The 25,236-nt window shown below is 49.9% G+C and overlaps 1 protein-coding gene across 3 annotated transcripts in view; it reads right to left on the reverse strand.

The window, feature by feature from the left end:
* Positions 1 to 25,236, reverse strand: part of ATP2B4 (ATPase plasma membrane Ca2+ transporting 4) — a 99,828-nt gene that overhangs the window by 18,902 nt on the left and 55,690 nt on the right. For all 3 annotated transcript variants that reach the window (XM_020284344.2, XM_020284343.2, XM_020284347.2), the window contains 15 exons: positions 24,019 to 24,216; positions 23,174 to 23,431; positions 22,541 to 22,666; positions 21,938 to 22,081; positions 20,763 to 20,798; positions 18,999 to 19,160; positions 15,153 to 15,367; positions 14,565 to 14,807; positions 12,386 to 12,627; positions 10,258 to 10,489; positions 9,205 to 9,384; positions 8,415 to 8,502; positions 7,452 to 7,558; positions 865 to 1,056; positions 172 to 385 (listed from right to left, as the gene is read on the reverse strand). In XM_020284344.2, the coding sequence (XP_020139933.2) occupies positions 172 to 385; positions 865 to 1,056; positions 7,452 to 7,558; positions 8,415 to 8,502; positions 9,205 to 9,384; positions 10,258 to 10,489; positions 12,386 to 12,627; positions 14,565 to 14,807; positions 15,153 to 15,367; positions 18,999 to 19,160; positions 20,763 to 20,798; positions 21,938 to 22,081; positions 22,541 to 22,666; positions 23,174 to 23,431; positions 24,019 to 24,216 (2,637 nt within the window). The remainder of the gene's footprint in view (positions 1 to 171; positions 386 to 864; positions 1,057 to 7,451; positions 7,559 to 8,414; positions 8,503 to 9,204; positions 9,385 to 10,257; positions 10,490 to 12,385; positions 12,628 to 14,564; positions 14,808 to 15,152; positions 15,368 to 18,998; positions 19,161 to 20,762; positions 20,799 to 21,937; positions 22,082 to 22,540; positions 22,667 to 23,173; positions 23,432 to 24,018; positions 24,217 to 25,236) is intronic.

The raw sequence follows: 25,236 nt of genomic DNA on the forward strand, positions 1-25,236 counted from the left end.
GTACACAAAACAGCACGGTGCGCCGTGTAGCAGGAACACGGGAGTACTCAGTAGGTGACGCCGCTGCTTTTCCTAGTCTCAGCTACCTTTTTGCTCGGGCCACTCTCTGCCCCCATCTCCATCTGGCACCCGGCCGCTGCCCCTCCCTGCCCTCATTCCACCCTGGCTCACCAGCAAAGACAAGGACAAAGACGACAACGAGCTGGTAGATCGCATGGCCCAAGATGTTCTTCATCATGGTCCGTGAGATCAGAGGCTTATTCCGGCCATAGGGGCGACGATTCAGCAGAGACTCCGTAGGGGGCTCCGTGGCCAGGGCCAACGAAGCAAAAGTGTCCATGATTAGGTTGACCCACAGCATCTGCACGGCCTTCAGTGGGGAGTCCTGGTGGGAAGAAGAACCAGTCCTCTGAGCTTCCCTCGGAGACCACCCCCCACCTCCGCGTCAGCCCCACCTCTGCTCTGCACATGGCTCCTGCTAGCCACCTAGACTGCGAATCTGGCCGTTTAGTAGCTGAGTGGCCTTGAGAAAGTTACTTAACCCCTCTGAGCCTTGCATTCCCCATCTGTAAAATGGGGGAGATAATACCTACCTTGCAAGGTACTCTTTCTGAAGAGTAGAGACAGTACATACCAGTGCTCAACACAGTGGCTGATGCTAAGTGCTAAATGAGTGGCAGGTAAGTCTTCATTGTTCCACATAAGCAGATGGAGACAAAGGACCCAGGAGAGCTAACTCCTGCCCCAACCGTTACCAGGGAAACCTTGCCCTTACCCCTCAGCGGGCACACTGGACCCGCTGCCCCGTGCTCCTTCTTAGCCCCCGCCTGGCCCTTCCCATGTCAGCCCCCACACCCCCCGCACCTGAGTGATGCAGGCTCCGGTGAAGGCCACGATCACGGCCACCACGTTGACAGTGAGCTGGAACTGCAGGAACTTGGAGATGCTGTCGTAGACGTTGCGCCCCCACATCACTGCCTTCACGATGCTGGTGAAGTTGTCGTCCGTCAGGATGATGTCCGAGGCCTCCTTCGCTACGTCTGTGCCCGCGATGCCCTGCGGCGAGACGGGGAAGGGAAGCGGTGAGACGCGGGGCGAGGCAGGGCTTACCCACGCTCCGAACCCTGGGCTCCGCCAAGCTTCAGAAGCGGGTGTGCGCGTTGGCGGGCGCGCTGGCCACACAGAAGGACACGAAGAGGAAATGGGTCTCTGCCACTCCGCAGAAGAGGGCTGGGGCCCGATGCCACCGCCTTACTCCCGAACCCGGCCTGGGAATGGCAGTCGTCTCCGATACCCCCCTCTCCCTCCCCTCTTGCGGCCTCTATCTTGCAAACTAACTGAAAAGTAGTGAACTAATCCTACGCATTCTACCTCCAAATTCTTAAATTTATGCTTAAGAATGAATTAAATTCTTAAATTTCCATTGCCAGTATCTCATTTACGTCCTTGTCTCCTTTGCGCCTTTGAGAACTCGACATCTTGCTCTAGGAGTAGCTGTATGGCAGCACAGCTCAGGGTCTGTCTCTGTTCAAAATCCTATCCACGTGGGCTGGGCGCGACAGCTCACGCCTGTAATCCTAGCCCTCTGGGAGGCCGAGGCGGGCGGATCGCTCAAGGTCAGGAGTTCGAAACCAGCCTGAGCGAGACCCCGTCTCTACTATAAAAAAAACATTGAAAGAAATTAATTGGCCAACTAACATATATATAGAAAAAATTAGCCGGGCATGGTGGCGCATGCCTGTAGTCCCAGCTACTCAGGAGGCTGAGGCAGGAGGATCGCTTGAGCCCAGGAGTGTGAGGTTGCTGTGAGCTAGGCTGACGCCACGGCACTCACTCTAGCCTGGGCAACACAGCGAGACTCTGTCTCAAAAAAAAGAAATTAAAAAAAAAAAAATGCCAAATGTTTAGAGGCTTAAAAAAAAAAAAAAAAAAGCCGGGCGCAGTGGCTCACGCCTGTAATCCTAGCACTCTGGGAGGCTGAGGCGGGCGGACTGCTTGAGGTCAGGAGTTCGAAACCAGCCTGAGCAAGAGCGAGACCCCGTCTCTACTATAAATAGAAAGAAATTAATTGGCCAACTAATATATATAGAAAATTAGCCAGGCATGGTGGCACATGCCTGTAGTCCCAGCTATTCGGGAGGCTGAGGCAGGTGGATCGCTCGAGCCCAGGAGTCTGAGGTTGCTGTGAGCTAGGCTGACGCCACGGCACTCACTCTAGCCTGGGCAACAAAGCAAGACTCTGTCTCAAAAAAAAAAATAAATAAATAAATAAAAAAAAAGCCCTATCCACGTGGAACCACTGAAGGCTCTGGATAGCCATCTCAGAGGTTGAAAGCCATGCTTTCGAAATAGTGAGCTTTCTAAGCCTGGCAGTCAGTGCCCTCAGCCAGTGAACCCCGATTCATTCTCCAACCTGCTCTTCTATAATCTCTTTGCTCACAATCTACTTGTTTATTCACAATCCCCTGAATCTCTTCTAGAGTTTACACTTCTAGTCGCATCATTTCCCTAAGCCTGAAATAGCCTCTTTCCCCATCTATTTAAATCTTATCTATCTTTAGGGCCCCATCCAATTAAACCGGAATTGCTCTGCGAAGCTATCCCTGACATCCCCAGCCCATAATTCTATTCCACATCTTGCAACTCCGCAGAGGAGCTTATTCTTTAATTTGGTGTGTACTGGTTGGTAGATTATTTGTTCCCTTTACCTGGTAGCATCATTTTCCTATTGAGATTGCAAGAGATGAGCATCTGTTAGACTATGGGATGGGAACTAATCAAGTTCCCATCAAATAGTTCCCTACGTAGGCATGATGGAGTGGTGAGGGGAAGTATCTTAATAAGTTGACATTGGAGTAGAGATCCTGGTGAAGAGACAGTGTCCTTCAGGATATACAATTGCAGAGAATTCCAGGGAGAGGGAAGAACGAGTGCAAGGAATCAAGGAAGAGAAAGGAGGCCAGTGTGGCTGCAGCAGTCTGAGCAAGAAGAGAGTGGTAAGAGACACAGTCAAAAGACTAGTGGAGGCAAGAAAATCCAAGCTCCCCAATACATGCACACAATGCCATAGGATGCACTGTAAAACAAAAGGAGCGATATTGTTATATAATTATTCATATGGAATAATCTTCATTTTTTTCTTTTTTTTGAGACAGAGTCTTGCCCTATTGCTGGGGTTAGAGTGCCGTGGCGTCAGCCTAGCTCACAGCAACCTCAAACTCCTGGGCTCAAGCGATCCTCCTGCCTCAGCCTCCCGAGTAGCTGGGACTACAGGCACAAGCCAGGATGCCTGGCTAATTTTTCTATTTTTAGTAGAGACAGGGTCTTACGCTTGCTCAGGCTGATCTCAAACTCCTGAGCTCAAGCAATCTTCCTGTCTCGGCCTTCCAAGGAGCTGGGAATACAGGCATATGCCACCACGCCCAGCTAATTTTTTCTATTTGTAGTAGAGACAGGGTCTCGCTCTTGCTCAGGCTGGTCTTGAACTCCTGGCCTCAAGCGATCCTCCCACCTCGGCCTCTGTGAGCCACTGTGCTTGGCCTCCAAGTTATGTTGTTAAGTGAAAAAAGCAAGGTGGGCTGGGTGCGGTGGCTCACACCTGCAATCCTAGCACTCTGGGAGGCCGAGGTGAGCGGATTGCTCGAGGTCAGGAGTTCGAAACCAACCTGAGCAAGAGCAAGACTCCATCTCTACTAAAAATAGAAAGAAATTAATTGGCCAACTAATATATATAGAAAAAATTAGCCGGGCATGGTGGCGCATGCCTATAGTCCCAGCTACTTGGGAGGCTGAGGCAGCAGGATCACTTGTGCCCAGGAGTTTGAGGTTGCTGTGAGCGAGGCTGACGTCATGGCACTCTCTCTAGCCTGGACAACAAAGCAAGACTCTGTCTAAAAAAAAAAAAAAACAATTAAAAGAAAAGAAAAAAAAAGCAAGGTGGAAAAAAGAGTCTATAGCATAGTATCACTTATCTAAGGGAGTAGGCTATAAATATATTGCACGTTTGATTATATTTTAAAGAAGCAAACAGAAGGATAAACCAAAAACTAAAGAAAAAAATTACCTGTGGGGTTAAAAGGGAAGCAACAGGGTTAAGGCAACAGGGACAAAAGCCAGATTTCTACAAATATACCTTGTTTTGTGTATTTGACCATAGAACCACAGAACTATTTTATTTATATAAATAGAAAACAAAATTAAATTTGAAAAGCAATCTCTAAACTGGAAAGCCATGACATGATATAAATGAACTGGTGTAGCCACTTGGTAGTGCAACTACACAAGAGACAAATGTTACAAATGAGTTTATTTTTATTTAGTTATTTATTTTGGAGACAGAGTCTCACTCTGTTGGCTGGGCTAGAGTGCGGTGGAATCAGCCTAGCTCACAGCAACCTCGAACTCCTGGGCTCAAGCGATCCTCCTGCCTCAGCCTCCCGAGTAGCTGAGACTATAGGCATGCACCACCATACCCAGCTAATTTTTTATATATATGTTTTTAGTTGGCCAATTAATTTCTTTCTGTTTATAGTAGAGACAGGGTCTCGCTCTTGCTCAGGCTGGTCTTGAACTCCTGAGCTCAAACCATCTACCCGCCTTGGCCTCCCAGAGTGCTAGGATTACAGGTGTGAGCCACCACGCCCAGGCAAAAATGACTTTAAAACATAGTAATTTAATGGTATGTTTCTAGTAAGACACACCTATGGATAAAAAGAATAAAAGAAATATATTTAACTGTTTTTAGTAGAGTAATTGTATTATTATTGATATTATTTTTATTTTGAAACTATTACATATATTTTAGGATAAGACAAATAATAATTATGTTAATGCCATTAGGAATAGCAAATTTCCAGTTGAAAAGATACAAATATAAATTTGGGGAAGTTAAATAAGGTCAGAAAGTTAGAAATTGGGAAGTTAGAATTCCATTATTCTAAATTTGAATGGGAAATATTACTGTGAATCCACAAAGCATTTTATTTTCAAAAGAGACAAACACCAAAACAAAAGTGAGGAATAGAACATTTGTTTTTTTGGTTTTTTTTTTTGAGATAGGATCTCACTCTGTCCCCTGGATAGAGTGTCGTGGCCTCGGGGTAGCTCACTGCAACCTCATATTCCCGGGCTTAAGCAATCCTCTTGCCTCAGCCTCCTGAGTACCTGGAACTACAGGTGCACGCCACCACGCCCAGCAATTTTTCTATTTTTTTTTTTTTTTTTTTTTTTGTAGAGATAGGGTCTCATTCTTGCTTAGATTGGTCTTGAACTCTTGGCCTCAAGTGATCCTCCTGCCTTGGCCTCCCAAAGTACTAGGATGACAGACGTGAGCTACCACTCCCAGCCAAAAGCATATTTTTTAGCTTTGTCTACTGAAAAGGCCTAGAAAAGATGATCTACTCAAGAAACACCCTCGCATTCCAATTGTGTTCTCTAATTACCATTTCACACTAAAATACAGCAGGACTCTTTAGAGAAATCGATGATTTCATATCTAGGATAACAAATGTGCACAATATCTCTGGAACATCTTATCATGTAAGGAACCAAGAAAGCTATTAAAGACAACTGGGGTGGTATCGAAAGGACTCAGCAGTGTTGAAGAGGCCTCTCCTGGCATATTCCTGAAATTTCCTAGAATAAAATTTTTTTTAAAAAGTGGGCTCGCTTGGCCAGGCACAGTGGATCATGCCTGTAATCCTAGCACTCTGGGAGGCCGAGGCGGGTGGATGGTTTGAGCTCAGGAGTTTGAGACCAGCCTGAGCAAGAGCAAGACCCCCGAGTCTACTAAAAATAGAAAGAAATTAATTGGCCAACTAAAAATATATAGAAAAAATTAGCCAGGCATGGTGGCGCATGCTTGTAGTCCCAGCTACTCGGGAGGCTGAGGCAGGAGGATTGCTTGAGCCCAGGAGTTGGAGGTTGCTGTGAGCTAGGCTGACGCCACGGCATTCTAGCCCCGGCAACAGACTAAGACTGTGTCAAAAAAAAAAAAAAAAAAAAGAGGGCTCTCTAAAGTTATATTACTTCTTTCTTTTTGCCTTTTTTCCCTCCTTTTTTGGTAGAGATGGCATGTCACAATTGCTGAGGCTAGCCTTGAACTTTTGAGCTCAAGCAATCCTCCCACCTCCGCCTCCCAGAGTGCTAGATTACAGGTGTGAGCCACCGCGCCCGGCTGATATATTACTTCTTAAGTACCCTTCCACTGCCTAAAAATCACCAACAATCCAATTTATATGGGAGGCTTTCAATCATAAGCTACTTGAATGAGAGGATACAATCTGGGAGGTTTTAAACCTATCTGAACATCAGAATCAACTGGTGCACCTGTTAAACACGCACACATTTCTGGTCCTCATCTCAAACCTTTCTTCTCAATCAAGAGAGCCAACTGTGGGCCGCTGCGGTGGCTCACGCCTGTAATCCTAGCTCTCTGGGAGGCCGAGGTGGGTAGATAGCTCAAGGTCAGGAGTTCGAAACCAGCCTGAGCAAGAGCGAGACCCCCGTCTCTACTATAAATAGAAAAAATAATTGGCCAACTAATATATGTAGAAAAAATTAGCCGGGCATGGCGGTGCATGCCTGTAGTCCCAGCTACTTGGGAGGCTGAGGCAGGAGGATCGCTTCAGCCCAGGAGTTTGAGGTTGCTGTGAGCTAGGCTGACGCCACGGCACTCACTCTAGCCTGGGCAACAAAGTGAGACTCTGTCTCAGGAAAAAAAAAAAAAAAAAAGAGCCAACTGTGGAAGCTTGGAATATGTGGTTTCAAACAAACTTTCCGAATGATTCTGACGCTCAGCCTCACAAGTGAAAAGCAGAGAACTGAGCAGTGCTAGCCCACATGGAACATGAATTTTCTATAGTTTGCCTAGGCAGACAATATCACCATGTCTGTGGACAAATTTAAGTTGGTCATCGTCTGGGCACGGTGGAATCCCAGCACTCTGGAAGGCTGAGGTGGGAGGATTGCTTGAGGTCAGGAGTTCAAGACCAGCCTGAGTAAGAGCAAGATCCTGTCTCTACTAAAAATAGAAAAAAAATTAGCTGGGCAACTAAAAATAGAAAAAGTTACCCAAATGTGGTGGCACACTCCCGTAGTCCCAGCTACTCGGGAGGCTGAGGCAGGAGGATTGCTTCAGCCCAGGAGTTTGAGGTTGCTGTGAGCTAGGCTGACGCCACCGCACTCTACTCAGGGTGACAGAGTGAGACTGTCTCAAAAAAAAAAAAAAGAAAAACATTAAAAAAAAAAGTCGGTCTTGCGTTTCCCGGGTAATGACCCTTCATAACATCCCTGTCCCTGCTATCTACTCTTCGCACTCGATAGGTCCCCAATCACTCACGCTGCTACCGGCCGGGTGGGCGGGAGAGACGGCGCCACCAGAAGCCGCCCGGGCCTCCTGAGGCAGGGAGAGGGCAGCTCGCAGGCGGAGGAAGACACCGTGCGGAGCTTACCATGGCGAAGCCAACGTCTGCTTTCTTCAGGGCGGGCCCGTCATTCGTGCCGTCACCGGTGACAGCCACCACCTGCCGCTGCTCCCCAACAGTGCTGTCAATGATGCCTGGGAGAAAGAGACGGGCGCCGCCGTGAGCCCGCGCCTGCCGCCAGGGGCTGCCGGGCAAGCAGCGTTCCGAGAGAGGCGCTTCTTTGGTGTGCCCACCCCACTCCAGGCAATCCCGCGTCCCAATCCCCCGTCCCCCTGCTTTCTCCTGTCCTTCTTTCTTCCTGATGCTAGAGGTTCTAGAGCACGGGTCCTCAAACTTTTGAAACAGGGGGCCAGTTCACTGTCCGTTGGAGAGCGTGCACTGTGGGCCCGGGACGAGTCGGCTGCTAAGCAGGACAGGCGGCGGCAAAAACACCCGGCAGGCCGGATAAATGTCCTCGGCGGGCCAGCATGTGGCCCGAGGGCTGTAGTTCGAGGACGCCTGTTCTAGAGAAACCGCCTGAGGGCAGCGAGTGGCTCCACGGGGCAGCACTCTGAGCTACGCAGGGCTGTCCTCGTCTGGTGGCCTAAGGCAAGTGCCATGTGTCGGGGGAAAGCGCCAGGTGGACTTGAAGGCAGAGACCTGGGGGTCACACTGCACCTCTTCTGCCCACCGGCCGGCCAGCTGGGTGCGTTACTGGTCTTCTCAGCTTCCCACTTCCTTATTTACACAACGGGCATAGTTTTACCTGCCCGGCCTACTTCTCAGCGACATTGGCCAACACGAAACGGTAATGTTCGAGGACGAGTTTATTGTATGTCATACTCACCCAGGGCTCAGACGTCTGCTAAGCTGCTTGTCCTCCCACTAGCCTGGCTGCTCTCCTGCCACCTGCCCGCTCCGGCAGGAGAGCTGCTCGGGCTGGCGGCTGTCACCTGCGCTTCCCCGGCCCGCCTGCGCCCGTGGCGGGGACGCACTGGGAGCCAATCTCACCTTTCACCAGGGTGTGCTTGTCAGTGGGGGACGATCGTGCCAGGACCCGGAGCTTAGGCCAGATCTCGTCCAGCTTTTCTTGCTCTACCTGCCGACACCAGACCACACCTGGATCAGTCAAAATCTTACTTTTCCACCTGCCCCGAACCACCGGGAGATCTGACACCCCACAGCCCCACGGGCGAGCCTTATCCTGGCCTCCAGGGGACATGAAACGGCCAGCTCAGTCTCCAGGGGTGAATTTACTGATGGTGGTCGTTCGGGCCCTTCTCCTTTTCTTTTTCCTCCCCGTTCCCCACCTGGGAGCCAAACCCCTGTTCTTACTCCCTCAACGGGAGGTGGGCTAGGGCCGTCGGCTGTGGGCTCAGGTGGCTAAAGTGGTGCTTCTGAGGTTTTAGGTGTGATTTCTGTGCAGACCAGGAAAGCTTTGGTCTCTCCATCCCCAGACACGGCCTCTGTTAGCCACCGCTGGCCACAGGGCAGTGACACAGGAGGGGTGGGGGAGGGGGAAATCGTCACTAAACCATCCCCTGACTGCAAAAGCAGAAAGACATGAGAAGTCAGTGACACTGTCTCAAAAGATAGCTTGTGAATGGAGATATTAATAATAAGAAGACAGACGACTCCTCATCTTACCATCTGAGCAGCTTTGGTGCAAAGGGATGCTTCGCCGTGAATAGGTTTGAGTTTAGAAACCGCCCACCGGCTCCCACGCGTCCCAGCTGCCTTACGCTGGCGACGGCCCTTCCCTTGCCCAGAGAGGCCCCGGCGCCTCCCGCCCCGGACCCACCTCGCCCTTCTCATTGCGGATGAGTCGGTTGAATTCTTTGCCTTCTAAGCACAGAAAGTCATCCGAAGTTGTCAGAATGCCACACTTGGTGGCGATGGCCCGGGCTGTGTTGATGTTGTCACCTGTCACCATTCTGACAGTAATGCCAGCTCGTTTGCATTTGGCAATAGCGTCTGGGACCTGTGGAGAGTAAAGAAAGAGGAAAGGCACAGATGGGGGGTGGCGATCCTTCTGAGCTGCCCAGGGCCATGGGGCACGGGCTAAGTCTGGTCATTTTGGTGTAGCCAGCTGATGCCTCACTTCTGTCAAAGCTACGGCAAGTCACATTTGAACTTGCCTCCTTGCACCATGGGGTCAGAGGGGAAATCTGCTTCAGGAGACTGGTATAAAAATTTGCTCCTCGGCAGGGCCTGGATGGCGTTTTGAGATCTGACCACTGCTTTCCTTTCTAGTAGAAGCTTTTACCACTCTCTTGCCACCTGGCCCATGCTCCAACCATGTCAGCTCTTTGTAGTTTCCCAAATGCATGACGCCTTCTCATGCCTCTGGGCCTCAACAGTTGATAATCCATCTGCCTGAACTTCTCGGAGGCAGAAACTTTTTCAATTCCCTAGTGTCGAGAATAGCGTGCAGCACACGGCAGGTGCTCAGAAAGAATGTGTTGACTGAAAGAAGGCAGCTAAAGACAAAGTTGGTGTCCCGGTGAATTCTGCCACCCAACTATCGTTAAGTAGCAAATAATAAGCCCTCGAAAGAACCTTTATTTCCCGCCACTCCAGACAGCACGGGCTCTAGGGAGGCTATGCGCCGTCGGTTTGGCACGCCACGGCACTCCTGGGAAGCAGGGAGCAGAGAAAACGCTATCCCTGTCAGTGAGATGCAGTTCGGTAACTTGCCTGGGGTCACGGTTAGAAAAGGGACTGGGTACCCCACCTTCCTGGGACTCCTGGGTGGCTTCCTATCGGGTCACACTGGGCCTATGCGTAGGCCAGGGGCCGCCGGGAGGCTGCCTTTCTTTGTGTTCTCCCGCTCTTTCTCGGAGCGGAGCCTCACCTCTGGGCGCACGGGGTCCTCGATGCCCACCACGGCGATGCAGGTCAGCTCGGTGAGGATCTCACTCTCGTTGTCCCACGAGGGCTCTGCGTCATCAAAATCCCGGTAAGCTATGCAGATAGTCCGGAGTCCCTCAGAGGCCATGGGCTCAATGACATTGCGTACCATGTTCTCTCGGTCTTTGTTCTTGAATGGTACCGCCTCCCCTTTCTGGTCCAGGATCCGGTTACACCTGGAGAGGCGCACAGTCAGAAAGCAGTGGCTGCGTTCCCCTCTCCACACGCTCCTACAATCCCTTACGGACATTTTGGCAATCTACATTATTCCCAAAGACACCATTCCATGGGCAAGCCTCTCCTTTTTCCATCTCTCAGCTGAGCCCCTCTTTCCAAGGCGGGGTGGCCGGTGACGGAGGATGGTCTGGGGAGGCAGAGAGGATGACTCTCCCCTGTCTCTGTTCTCACCCGTGTGTGAGTACAATGCTGAGTCATTTGCAGACCACCTGCTCTTTTGAATTTCTATTTTTTTTTCTTTTAGAAGAGGTCTCACTCTGTCACCCTGGCTAGAGTGCCGTGGCATCAGCCTAGCTCACAGCAACCTCAAACTCCTGGGCTCAAGTGATCCTCCTGCCTCAGCCTCCCAAGTAGCTGGGACTTACAGGCATGCACCACAGTGCCTGGCTAATTTTTTCTATTTTTGGTTCAGACGAGGTTTCACTCTTGCTGAGGCTGGTCTTGAACTCCTAAGCTTAGGTGATCCACCAGCCTCGGCCTCCCAGAGTGCTAGGATTACAGGCACGAGCCACCACGCCTGGCCTCTTTTGAATTTCTTGAAGGTAGAGAGACTTTTTCAATCCCTAGTATCTAGAATCGTGCTCAGTGCATGGTGGAGGAGGGTGCTAAGCAAGAACATGTTGATTAAAAGAAGATGGCTAAAGCCAAGTTGGGGCACTGGTTAACTCAGCCCTGCTGGCCCTATCCCTAAGCAGGGTAAACTTTTAATGATCTATGGATAATCTAACCACTTTTTTAGTTATATAACTTCCCTCTAATCAGAATTGGGAATGGAGGGCCGAGTGCGGTGGCTCACGCCTGTAATCCTAGCACTCTGGGAGGCCGAGGCGGGAGGATTGCTGGAGCTCAGGAGTTCCAGACCAGCCTGAGCAAGAGCAAGACTCCGTCTCTACTATAAATAGAAAGAAATTAGCCAAACAACTAAAAATAGAAAAAAATTAGCTGGGCATGGTGGTGCATGCCTGTAGTCCCAGCTACTCGGGAGGCTGAGGCAGGAGGATGGCTTGAGCCCAGGAATTTGAGGTTGCTGTGAGCTAGGCTAACGCCAAGGTACTCTAGCCCAGGCAAGAGAGTGAGACTCTGTCTCAAAAAAAAAAAAAAAAAAAAAAAAAAGAATTGGGAATGGAAGGGAAAAGAGAACATAGAAGTAACATGTCTAGTGCTTGCTGTGTATAAGGTATTCCACATACCTTGAATCATTTAATCATAGCGAGGTGGTTAGTAGTATTGTCACTACCTGATATTATTTAATACTGCCTCTGTTTTCAGATTGGGAAATGAAAGTTTAGATAGTCTAGGTCTGAATCCTGGCTGTGCCAGTATTAGATGCGTCCCTCCTTTACCTCTGTTTTCTCACCTCTAACGACATTAACCACTTCGGCACGGCGCTCACAGTCCGCACGAGTCTGCGCTGTGCATTGATGGTGTCCGTTTCGCTCCTGTGTGGTGAGGAAGGCTTTAAAGCCCTGAAAGCTTGTTTTACTTTACAGGCAGCTTTCCTTGTCATGTAAATCAGAATAGGTAACGTATACAGCTATGTTTTCATTACGTTAATTTTAAATGTTCACAATTTTATTTTGATTAATGAAAAACTAGAAAAGTCATATCACGGCTGTCGGCTAAAGCTGACGCTCGTGCCGAAGTGGTTAAGTAGCATTCTCCTCACTGAGTCGATGAAATGAAATGAGCCTCCTAAAGTACTTAAATCCAGTGCTTGGATGTCAGTTATGCCACCACCTGGCCGGGGGGCTTGCTCTCACACGTGGGTTCCGCGGGGGGCACGCCCCGGGCCTCCCGCGAGGAGGGGCGTGCAGGGAGAGCGGGAGGGAGCTCACTTGCGCAGGATGATCTCGGACGCGCCCTTGCTGTACATGCGGAAGCCGCCGCCGGGCTTCCTCACCACCGTGCTCATCGACTTGCGCACCGAGTTGAAGGTGTACACCTTGTGGAACTGCTCCTCGGGCATCTCGTCCCGCACGGCCTCGTAGTCCTGTTTCAGGTCCCTGACAAAGCCCAGCAGGGCACACTCGGTCTTGTTGCCCACCTGCCTCGGCAGGCCTCCCTCCTTTTCTGGAGGCTGAGAGAAAAAACACACGGGACCGTTGCATAAGACGCCTCGGCCCGGGAGAGAACTCAGGAAGGAAAGAATTAACTTACAAAACTTTCTCATATAGACCCAGAGCCCATGGGGGAAGTAATATCTGTGTTTTCATTTTTTTTCTTTTCTTTTTTTTTTCTTTTGAGACAGAGTCTCACTTTGTTGCCCGGGCTAGAGTGAGTGTCATGGTGTCAGCCTAGCTCACAGCAACCTCAGACTCCTGGGCTCAAGCAATCCGCCTGCCTCAGCCTCCCGAGTAGCTGGGACTACAGGCATGCGCCACCATGCCCGGGTAATTTTTTCTCTATATATTAGTTGGCCAATTAATTTCTTTCTATTTATAGTAGATACGGGCTCTTCGCTCTTGCTCAGGCTGGTTTCGAACTCCTGACCTCGAGCAATCTGCCCGCCTCGGCCTCCCAGAGAGCTAGGATTACAGGCGTGAGCCACTGGGCCCAGTCTGATTTTTTTTCTTTAATTAAAAAAGTTTGTGTGGCCGGGCGCTGTGGCTCACGCCTGTAATCCTAGCTCTTGGGAGGCCGAGGCGGGCGGATTGCTCAAGGTCAGGAGTTCAAAACCAGCCTGAGCGAGACCCCGTCTCTACTATAAATAGAAAGAAATTAATTGGCCAACTGATATATATATAAAAAAAAAATTAGCCGGGCATGGTGGCACATGCCTGTAGTCCCAGCTACCCGGGAGGCTGAGGCAGAAGGATCACTTGAGCCCAGGAGTTTGAGGTTGCTGTGAGCTAGGCTGACGCCACGGCACTCACTCTAGCCCGGGCAACAAAGTGAGACTCTGTCTCAAAAAAAAAAAAAAAAAAAAAAAAGTTTGTGGCCGGGTGCAGTGGCTCACGCCTGTAATCCTAGCTCTCTGGGAAGCTGAGGTGGGAGGATTGCTTACTCCTTACTCAGGAGTTCGAGACCAGCCTGAGCAACAGCGAGACCCTGTCTCTACTATAAATAGAAAGAAATTAGCCAAACAACTAAAAATAGAAAAAATGAGCTGGGCATGGTGGCACATGCCTGTAGTCCCAGCTACTCGGGAGGCTGAGGCAGGAGGATCACCTGAGCCCAGGAGTTTGAGGTTGCTGTCAGCTAGGCTGACGCCAAGGTACTCTAGCCCAGGCAAGAGAGTGAGACTCTGTCTCAAAAAATAAATAAAATAAAATAAAACAAATAAATAAATAATAAAAAATTTTTATTTTTAGAGATGGGGTCTTGCTCTATTGCCCAGGTCGTAGTGCAGTGATGCAGTCACAGCACACTGTAACCTTGAACTTCTGAGCTTGAGTCTGAGCAGTTGGGATTACCAGTGTGTGCCACCACTCTTGGCTAATTGTTTTCATTTTCAAGAATGGGGTCTTGCTATGTTGCTCTGGCTGGCCCCAAACTCCCGGGCTGAAGTGGATCCCCCTACTTCATCCTCCTGTGTTGCTGGGATTACAGGCATGAGCCACTGCACCCAGCTGTGTTTTTTTTTTTTTTTTTTCCCCCAGGGTAGGCAGACAGTGGTCAGTGGTGTGCATGATCCCCAAGCCATCCAGGCCTTAGGGGTTTGTAGTTTGTGACATTGCTGGTCTCTCACCCCATCGGAGTCTTACGCTAATACCCTCTCCTTGTTTCTGGAAAGTGAGCAATTTATTCCAGATAAGCCCAAGTCTACTCCCAGCAGGAGGTCCGTCCTTGGAGACAGTGCCTGTTCCTGGCCGAGGATTCCCAGAGGCCCTCCCCGCTCCCATCTACTCCCGTGGATTATCTCCCAGTGTCACCCAGGTGTGCTCCCTCAGGAGTGAGAAACAGGATGTGGGGTGGCAATTCAGGCAGACTAAGCAACAGGGGGTTTGCCTCCGAGAACACTAACGTTCCCTTCCATCCACCCATTCTAAGTGCCCAGGCAAAGGAAAAGCTTACCAGAATCTTGGAGGTATAAGCAGAGTTGATAGAAATGCCATTGACAATCAAGTCCAGGACCTTGGGCAGGAAGATATCTGGGTTCGGGATCTCACGGTAGTGGGTGCCCCCGATGTAAGCCTGTACCACGGTCATGCGGTTCATGGTCAACGTGCCTGTCTTATCAGAGCAGATGGCCGTGGCGTTGCCCATCGTCTCGCAAGCATCCAGGTGTCGTACCAGGTTATTGTCTTTCATCATTTTCTACAAAGGAGAAGAGAAAAGACTCAAGCGAGGACCAACCGGGCCCTCCCAGTTATAGGCCAAAGTCATCTCCCAGCCAACATCTCTCTGCATTGCATTCTGCAGTCCCGCACCAAAACGCAAGATACTATTTTTGTCAAACTCTTAAGATTCTACTGGGTTGTTTAGATGTTGATGCATCTGATTGAGATGGCTCTGTCCACAGTGTCAGGGACTCCTGCTCTTGTGAGGCACCACCCGAAGTCCGTAGGGAGTCGAATGGCCTATCCCCTCACTGGCAGTGACAGGGGACCCTCCCCTCCCATCTCTGTCCTGAAGGAAGAGAGAGAGTTGTTCCAGTCTCACCTTCACAGAATAGGCCAGTGAGATGGTGACAGCCAGTGGCAGCCCCTCTGGCACAGCCACCACCAGTACAGTGATGCCAATGATGAAGAACTTGACAAAGTACTGGATGTAGATGGGAGTACACTCAGATACCCACGGTCTCTGTTGTATCCCAAAGGTGTCGATCACAAAGTACAGAATCAGGATGAAAACTGTGATGGCAGACATGATCAGACCTGTCCAGGGAGACAAATCACATGAACCCAGGCTTGAGGGCGTTCCTAGGGTCCTAGCCAGAGACGGACCGGTGTAAGTCGTAGCCTTTGTTACCAATTTTCACAGCCGCCGTCTCCAGGAAGGCATATTAAAACCCCCTACCCGTTCTTTGCTGGTTGTGCACTACAGCATTGGGAACAGACACTGGTTTTGCATTCCAAAGACACAGGTCCTCAACACTGCGCTAACTTTTTTTTTTTTTGAGACAGAGTCTCACTTTGTTGCCCAGGCTAGAGTGAGTGCCGTGGCGTCAGCCTAGCTCACAGCAACCTCAAACTCCTGGGCTCAAGCGATCCTCCTGCCTCAGCCTCCCGAGTAGTAGCTGGGACTATAGGCGTGTGCCACCATGCCCAGCTAATTTTTTCCTACATATATGTTAGTTGGCCAATTAATTTCTTGCTATTTATAGTAAAGATGGGGTCTCGCTCTTGCTCAGGCTGGTTTTGAACTCCTGACCTCGAGCGATCCGCCCGCCTTGGCCTCCGAGAGTGCTAGGATGACAGGCGTGAGCCACCGCGCCCGGCCAGCACTGCGCTAACTTGACGCGTGGCTTTGGATAAGTCGTTGACTCTCTCTGGGCCTGTTTCCTAGACCAAATTCCTCATCCATAAATAAGGGGGTTGGACTGTTTTTTGAAACAGTGTTCTATGATTTTATCCCAAAGCTACCCTCTTGCCACAATTCACAATATAAGTGATTGCACTAGTCCATTTCCTAGTAGTTTATCAGCTTCGACTTCCCCCCTACTGGCCTGTGAATGCTGGACAGTTCCCAGTTTGTTTGCAGCGATGCCCTGTGGTGCTGGCAATAACCTACACGACTAACCCTTAGCACAGGGCTTCCGGGCCTTTCCCTCGTCACGGCGCACGCAGAAAATGGCGGTAATAGCAAACATCTATGTAGTGCCTGCTGTGGGCCAGGCAATCACTTCTCAACAACCTTGTGAGTAGATTACTATTATCACCCTCTTATTAAAGATGGCGAAACTAAGGCACAGAGCGGTTTCCGGTATGGCATATCGGTAGGGTGACTGACCATTCTGACTTGCCTGAGACTGAACCATTTCCTGGCACGTGGGACTTTGCTAACACCGAGAATAATCCAAAGCAAACGGGGATTGTTGTTTACCCTATGCGTTAAGGTAAACGGAAAAATCTGTTGACGGTCAAAAAACGCCGGCTTAGGGGCTCCGGTTGCTCTGGGTGCTGCCAGGCCTGTGAGGGCTTAAGGGATCAGGATCTGGGCACACCTGTCCCTATCTGTGGCACAATATTTGGGGGAAAACTCTGCTTGAAACCGCAGTCTGGTTTTGGGCTTTGCTTTTCCTGAGGGTCTGCTGACTCTGGGGCCTCAGAGCAAGGCTAGAGATGATGCTATCGAAGAAAACAGATCCTTCTGGACTTTGCTTGATTAAGGTCAGGATTATGACGGGGAAGCGAGACACTTAAGGTGCAATATGCAAGCAGGGACTCACTCTCCGGAGGATGGAAGGCACCCCGCTTGCCTCACCCGCGGCCTGGCCTGGCCTGATACAGGAAATTTAAACAACCAGAGCAAACTAGTGGCCAACCTGCAGGTAGGTTATGCTCCCTAAGAGGAACAAGGCAGAGATTAGGGGACTATTAGGAGGATTGGGTGGGGTCTGTTTAATATTTCAAACCTGTGTGCCAGGCTCAGTAACTTCATTCTGCACCTGCAACTCATCTCATCCGTGTGCAGTTTATATGCAAGAGATTCATAGTAGTTAAAATTAGCCAGGTGCTGGAATGAAAGAAAGAAGCAAGACCAACACAGCCCACTAGATCTTTCTGTGATGCTTTAAACATTCTCTATTTGCACTTTTCGATACGGTAATGTGGTTAATATGACTGAGGAACTGGATTTTTAATTTTATTTAATTTTAATTAATTCCAATTGCAATAGTCTCATGTGGTGAGTGGCTGCTATGTATGGTGGGCAGCACAGATCCTTGCTACCCAGCGTGTGCTAACAGGTCAGCCACATGGCATGGCGTGGGGGCTTGTTAGAAATGCAGAATTCTGGGCTCCACCCTAGACCTCCTGAGCTGCATCTGCACTGTAACAAGAACCCACGTACTGTGTTTCCCCGAAAATAAGACCTACCCATAAAATAAGCCCTAGCAGGATTTCTAAGCATTTGTGCAATAGAAGCCCCACCCCGAAAATAAGCCCTAGTGACGGGCATGGCTACGCAGCGCATCTGCACAACCCATGCATGTCATCACGGAGTGGGAAAGAAGACGAGCAGCCCTTCTCATCTGCCCCAGGATAGCTCTATGGCTCGACATGAGAGATTGGGGCCAATGGTTTTAAAGGATATAGAGTCACAGGAAATTCAGGATGGAATTCGGGGTTTGGAGTGATGATGATGTTCCAGAAGACAACTTAACTATATTTGAATAAATGTAGATTGTTGTACTGTACTTAAAAAAATAACACATCCCCTGAAAATAAGCCCTAGGGTGTCTTCTTTTTTTGTTTTTTTTCTTTGAGTCAGAGTCTCACTTTGTTGCCCAGGCTAGAGTGAGTGCCGTGGCGTCAGCCTAGCTCACAGCAACCTCAAACTCCTGGGCTGAAGCGATCCTCCTGCCTCAGCCTCCCGAGTAGCTGGGACTACAGGCATGCGCCACCATGCCCGGCTAATTTTTTCTGTATATATTAGTTGGCCAATTAATTTCTTTCTATTTATAGTAGAGACGAGGTCTCGCTCTTGCTCAGGCTGGTTTTAAACTCCTGACCTCGAGCAACCCGTCCGCCTCGGCCTCCCAGAGTGCTAGGATTACAGGCGTGAGCCACCGCGCCCGGCCGTAGAGTGTCTTCTTGAGGAAAAATAAATATAAGACCCTGTCTTATTTTTGGGGAAACACGGTAAGCAGCGCACCCAGAGACATACTGATTGTGACTGATAAACAGAAGGGTAGGGTCAGAAAATAAACAGTGGTAAAAGACCATATCTGGAGGGATAGGTCCACTGAAGGAGCAATCTTCCTTTTGTCCCCTCCTCACATTCCCCTGCCCCTCCGTTGAAAGAAGGTGGTGGGGGAGAGGAGAAGGGAGAGGTAAGTGATGGAGAAGTCACTCCCTCATAGTCAGAGTGCATGAGGGACCTTTCCTCTGGAGACAGCCTCTCTGACCACTGTCTTCCTTTTTCCTCCAGTCTTTATTTGGTGTCTATGGCTCTGTGCTTGGCCAGAGGCTGCTACCACGCCTGGGAATTGCCTTCAGCAAACTGCAGCCTCCTCTACCCTTAAGGAGTGTCCAAGCCAACACATGAGACAGGTAAGCAGTTATTAAAGACTTCCTTCTTCAGCTTTAAGTCTCCCTTGTGACACATGCTCTTTATTTCCCATTTGTTTGGGTACAAGAGACCTGGGGCCCCTTAACCCTTACAACAAACACACAGGGGCAATTTCTCTCTCTAGGGAGTGGCCAAACGGTGGCAGAGCTACCCGGACCCAACTAGCCACTCTGAAGTTTCGGCTTCTTTCCGCCAGTCCTGGTTGGTGTAGGAAGAAGGGGATGGAAGCAGTGAGGCCCCAGCGTGACACTGAGGAGCAACGCCGCCACTCACCGGCTTTCCCAATCTGCACGGCCAGGCGGGTCAGCTTGCCCTGCAGCACCGACTTCTCCTTTTTAGGTACCTTGATTGACTTCTTCTCCTTCTCCTCACTGTCAAGTCCCTCCTGGCTGTTGAGTGGCTGGATTTCCAGGGCCACTCCATCCTGGGTCTTTGCTAGGGTGCACACACAAACAGGACAGGTGAGCAGGACAGGTGCTAGCACGGGGTGGCAGGGAGACGGAAACCAAAAGACCCTTCTGTCTTTGTACTGGAATATACCTGGGAGCCCCTGACATCAGTTCCTGCCACTCCCACCCGCTACCAGACATGGAACTTACCTTCGACCCTCTATTAGGGCCTTGGGAATAATATTCTAACAACTGGAGATGAGACAAGGGTGCTTTTAGGGTACGGATTTCCTCTTCAGTGGTGGCTTCCTGGCATTACCTCAGAGCCCCAAGCCAGGTTTATTCCAGCAAGGGGATTAATCATGTCATTAAGTGCTATTACCAACAAACATCCTTCCTGGAATTCAGCTCTTAAAATAGTGAATCTTTACTGCAGAACCCTTTACTGCAGAAGGAAAAGGCTGGAAGATGTTTCTAGAGCATAAGCTTATTTTGTTAAATGGGTTTCCTCTCTCTCTCTAGAGTATCAGGCAAGAAACACAGACCCCCCCCCCCCAGACACAGGGTATTTTCCAGCTCCTTCTTCTATCAGTTGAAGGACAGGGGAAGGAAAGCCCCTTTCTTCCCTGCCTGACAAAGGTAGGGAGGTACGGAGTGGAACTTGGGGTTAAGTGTTTTGGGGGAGAGGGATGAAGCTGATGTGAGGGACACCCCCCCCCGGCACAATAGAAAGCAGGGATAAAGACAGACATAAAAATCCATTTTGCTTTTTAAAAGAAGAGTTCAAGAGACCTAAAGTTAAAGAATTATTTCTGTTTGGCCCTGGTTCTCTGCTGTGATGGCTTTATTTCTAAAGATTCTTATGATGTGGGTTAGTCACAAAGGGAAAAACAAATCTCCAAGAGCCGTCCCAAGCGCGCAGTCCTCGCTGGCTCCCAACGCCCCTCTGCCTGCACCCCTGCAGCGCCCAGCCCTCGCTTAGGATGCCCTTCCTGAGAGAGCCTGCCTGTCTCTGCCGTCGGACTCACAAATAGGACAGAGACGGGATGTAAACACAGCCACCAGAAAGAGAAACACACATCGGATCAGGAGGAAGAAAACATTGTGGAGAGAACAAAGAAAGAGGTGGGGAGAGGTCCGGACAAAGGGCTCTCTCCAAGCACCCCCGAGAAGACCAGCAGAGAAGGAATCCAGACCAGAAGAGGACACCGATGAGGAAGCTAGCAAGAGGAGGGTGCAGGGACTGCCCACCCCAACTCCCTCCGCCATAAGGACTCTGAAGTCTTCCAACCCAGAGACCGAGGACCACTGGTGTTCAAACCCAGCCGAGGGCAATGAAACAAAGAGTTCAGCACCCCGGGAAGAGCAGACCAGTCCCACACAACCCCTAAGAGAAACCTTGACGCCTTGACGTGAGGTTCTACGAGCCAACGGCAGAGGGTGCTGTTGTCCCATTTTTAGATTGGGATGGGGACCTTGCGACCCCCCGCCCCCCCAAATCTCTGCACCTTCCTCTGGATGAGGGATCTGGGCCACAGCAGCAGATAACAGACTTATGGAGCAGAAAAGGGAGAAGGCAGATGGCCTGGAAAGGTCTGGTTTGAGCGTGGGCAGGTAGAGATGGTAAATGAGTGGGTGGAGAGGTTACCTTTGTTGCGATTTTCAGGGACTCCTTGTTTTTTACCTGTTTGAACAAGAAAGAAAAAAGTGGGGTGGAAACCCAGAGTGACTATTAAGAGATCAGATATCCAGTTTGTCGGTCCTGCTCAGAGCCCAAAAGGGCGACAGCAAAGGGGCTGGGTTGCGGGGAAGGGAAATGGAAAGGAAACTCACATCTCTGCTTTCATTCATTCTAGCCAGAGGCTCTAATGAATCCTTGGGAGACGGAGCAAACACTCAGTAGGTGAGTGCAAGCGCACCCCCGAGCTGCTTTCTCTTGGAGCATGGCTGCTGCTGGGAGGGGGCTCTTGGTCTGAGTCACATTGCTTGGGAAAATGGGATGGGGATTTGGAAGTGAGAGGTTAGAACTGTTTCTGCCCAATGGCAAAGGCCCTGAAGGTGTCTCCGTGTTACCTTCAGCAGCACCAGGCAAGCGCCCTCCTTATTCATCTGCAGATAGCTGCAAAAATGAATAGTCTCATTTCCTTTTCATAGACTGTCCTCCACTAAACAGCTCAAGATGATCTTCTAGACGAGTGGTAGAAATCTTTCTCTCTCCCAAGGGAAGAAGGAATGCTTAGGGAAAGGTGTAGATTTGGTTTGAGTGTCTTTTCCTCCTCCTCCTCCTCCTGTCATTCCTTCCTCCAGGAACAAGTGAATGGCAAAGACTGGACTAACTTCAGGGTAGACACTACCTCTCTGTCCCCACTCTCCTAGCTGTGTCCCCCTTGCACTGAGAGCCCACGGTTTCATCAGGAATCCATTTTATTCTTCTGGCCAGTTTCCCCCTAGTCATGATGGCTCATTTACTCTCCCATCTTTGAGGGACAAAGTAGGGGGAGGAGGCGTACACACAGGGTATGTGGCTTAGAGCACCTAGCCAGCGCGTTTTGGGCAGGCTTTATAACTTGGCCCTTCACAACTCACCGATAGGCACAAAAGTTGAGGCTCAAATTCAATCTGATTTGGGAGCCTAGAGCCAGGATCTGGTTTTTCATCAGAGATCCCTGGAGAGCCAGGGGTTATATCTTTATCCCAGCAAGGAGTATGGATATCTGGATATCTATCATTCCAGCAGATTCTTCCAACTAGGCTTTCCATCCAGATCCTTGTTTGTCCCATTGGGACGAGAGGAAAGAGAGTCTCATTCTGGATGTCCCTTACCTTTCTTCTTCTTCTCTTCCTCCTCCTCCTCCTCCTCCTCATGGTCCTCATGGGCGCCCAAGAGAGTAAAAATGATTCCAGTCTGGGAGTTCACACCCACAGCAGTCACTACCATCCGGCCAGAACCTTCCATGACATGGGTTCCTATAAAGAAAAGGGGAGGATAGAAAGTAGTGTTTTTTTTTTTAAATACCTAGCCATGACTTGGCGTGAAACACAAACTTAGAAGAAAAACTAATCCCCTATCCCATGGATAGTGACATACTTAGCATAGTAGGAAAAGGTTGAGAGCTGGCCCATTTAAAACAGACCAAGCAAATTGGTAGGAAGGAGGAAAATGTGTCTGTTTTAAGGTAAGCCCACCTTGTGTCCCCTCCCCCACAACCAGCAGGGCCCCTCCAAGGAGCCTCCAGTACTTGTTTCATAGAAAACCTAATTTAGGTTGCTGACATCCCTGTATTCCATCCTATAATACTCTATTGCCCCAATTGAACCCAAGGGAAGGAGATGGGATAGAGCCAGAAGAGAGAGCAGGGTCTGGGTCCTGTGGGCTGGCTGTCTGCGGGGAGGTAGAAGGGGAGCTTGGGTAGCCCGAGGCTATACCTGAGAGCAACATGAGGTCTTTGTCCAGGGACTTCTTGACATGGTCTGATTCCCCCGTCAGAGTGCTCTCATCAATCTTCAGGTCATTCCCCTGGATCAGGACCCCATCTGCAGGCAGCAGGTCGCCTAGTGCACAAAGGGAAGTGGGAACAGTGAAGGAGGGTGGGTAAGAGCATGGCCAAGGGTGGGGACCTCCAGCTTCTTCCACTCCATCTCAGGGCTGCTCCCATGGGCTCTGCCGGTAGAGCGATGGCCAGGAAGTCTCTGGAGAGCCTTTACAAGACACCGTCAGCTCTCTACCACTCAGGACAAGATTCCTTTCCAGGTTTTATAAATTCAAACTACTATCAATACCCAAACATGGATACTGTCTCTGTGGCCTGGACATTACACACTTTTAACCTTAAGGCACACACGGTACAAGTGTGACAATCTTTTAGGTGAGTTCCAGCTACTGCTGTCTCTGAAATGCCTTCCTGCAACCTCCTTAAACACTAACTTAGAAGCTAGCACAATTTGGGGTCTCTTTGGGTTTTCAGCAATTCTCAGCCCTCTCATGTCAAAGGCTCTACCCTTCAAATGTGGGGCCGTGGTGGCGGTGGTGTACGAGAACAAGAAACGTGGAGCTCTCACCGTACTTGATTTGGGCGATGTCACCCACCACAATCTCAGACACGGGGAGCTGGATGAGCTGGCCGTTTCGGATGATGGAGAACTTTTGCTCCTGTTCGATGCGGCTCTGCAGCCCCCGAAATTGCTTCTCTTTGCTCCAGTCATTAAAGGCAGTCACCAACACCACGACGATCACCGAGAACAGGATGGCTGCCCCCTCGATCCAGCCGGCTTCCGCCTCCTTCTCATCTTCTGGGGCACTTGCAACATAGCCACACACTGTCCCAGGGAAGGGAGAGAGACGGTCACCGAGGGGCTTTTGTTGGCATTCGGAAATGAGGGTAGTCCTTCCACAATCCCCCTCCAAAACGGAAAGTCAGGCAAAGAGAATAATAGAAGACAAAATTCCTGAGTAAAAGCATATCAGAGGATATAGCAGGATTGAGTGTTGTCTTATCACCAGTATAACTATGTATGTTAATCCAAAAGAAGCAAATGACTAAAGAGAACAAATTATGTCGATGCAAACTGTAGGCAAGTCGCATGGAAACTCACACTCATGATTTCCAACATGGTCAGGCTCCCACTGCTATTTCCCACAAGGCCAGACCGCTGGCAGGGGCACTTTGAGATGCAGGGCTCTGTTGCTTGGATTTGATGGGAGAAGGGGGAAAAAGTCTTCTGCAATAAGGGTGGGTTGGAAGAATAGCTTACTAGCTACCAGTAGGCTTCCTGTGGACAGCCCACTCTAGATAACAGGGCGAGAGTTTTAAGCTATAACCTGCCAACCCCCAGCACTGACTGCTTTTTGGTGGTGGAGGAAAGAACCCAGATCAGAGTCATGCTGGTATGTTTAGGACGCTCACCTTCACTGTCTTCACTCCCGGGACGGTAGAAGGACAGGACCAGGGAGATGATGGCTGCGATCTCCAGGATGATGAGTGTGACATCTTGAAGGGCTTCCCACACTAATTCTAAGAAGGTCTTGGGCTTTTTGGGGGGTATCACGTTTTGTCCAAACACCTGCCGACGTCTCTCCAGATCTACAGGGTTCCCAGACAGACCTGAAAAGGACACAGGCGTGGGTAATGAATGAGGGGAAAACGGGGAATGATAAAAGAAGGCAGTTAAAAGCCCTATTTTAAAAAAAGACCTCTTGCTTCTTCAAGTGCCCAAGTCTGAGAGACAGTTAGGGTGGCCAGCCATCTCGGTTTGCCCAGGACTTGGGGCGTGTGGAACTTCCGGTCTGAATATTAGCAAAGTGGGACTAGTTGGTCACCAGGCCACTCACTTCTTGTAACCAGGATAAGCTAACCCAGACGTGAAATCTCTTCTACTCCTCACTGAGTTCGTGCTAGACTCCAGCTCTAAGAACATAGACATTAAAACATCTCTTGGGATTCACGCAGAACTTTTCTCTCACGTGGAAATGCAGGTAATGATTTAAATATAGAGTGAGAGGCCAGGTGGTGGCTCACGCCTGTAATCCTAGCACTATGGAAGGCTGAGGCGGGAGGATCGCTTGAGGCCAATAGGAGTCTGAGACCAGCCTGAGCAAGAGCGAGACCCCCGTCTCTACAAAAAGTAAAAAAATTAGCTGGGTGTAGTGGTGCGCACCTGTAGTCCCAGCTATTCAGGGGGCTGAGACAAGAGGATTGCTTGAACCCAGGAGTTTGAGGTTGCAGTGAGCTACGAGGATGCCACTGCACTCCACCCGGGCAACAGAGTGAGACTGTGTCGCTAAATAAATAAATAGATAAATGCAGAGTGAGTTTCCATCCATTGGCTTATACATAAAGGCCAGAAAAGGATGACCTACCTGCTCAAGGTCATGTAAAAAGGACTAGCTGCCTGCTCAAGGTCATGTACAACGGGGCAGAGCCCACCGGGAGAGCCCACCCATGTGTCTTGATGCCGAGTCCTAGGAGCTTTAGGAGCTCATCAGAGCAGAGGCTTTGAGATGGGCAGTTTTGGGGATCCCCTGTAAGCACATATGCTCCTCCTTTTCTGTCACACGCACACACATGCGCACAGGCATAAACATACACCATTAAGAGGTACTACCATTCTACCAAGTACTAAGT

Source organism: Microcebus murinus, chromosome 23 (assembly GCF_040939455.1).
Source record: "Microcebus murinus isolate Inina chromosome 23, M.murinus_Inina_mat1.0, whole genome shotgun sequence".
Classification (NCBI taxonomy): Eukaryota; Metazoa; Chordata; class Mammalia; order Primates; family Cheirogaleidae; genus Microcebus; species Microcebus murinus.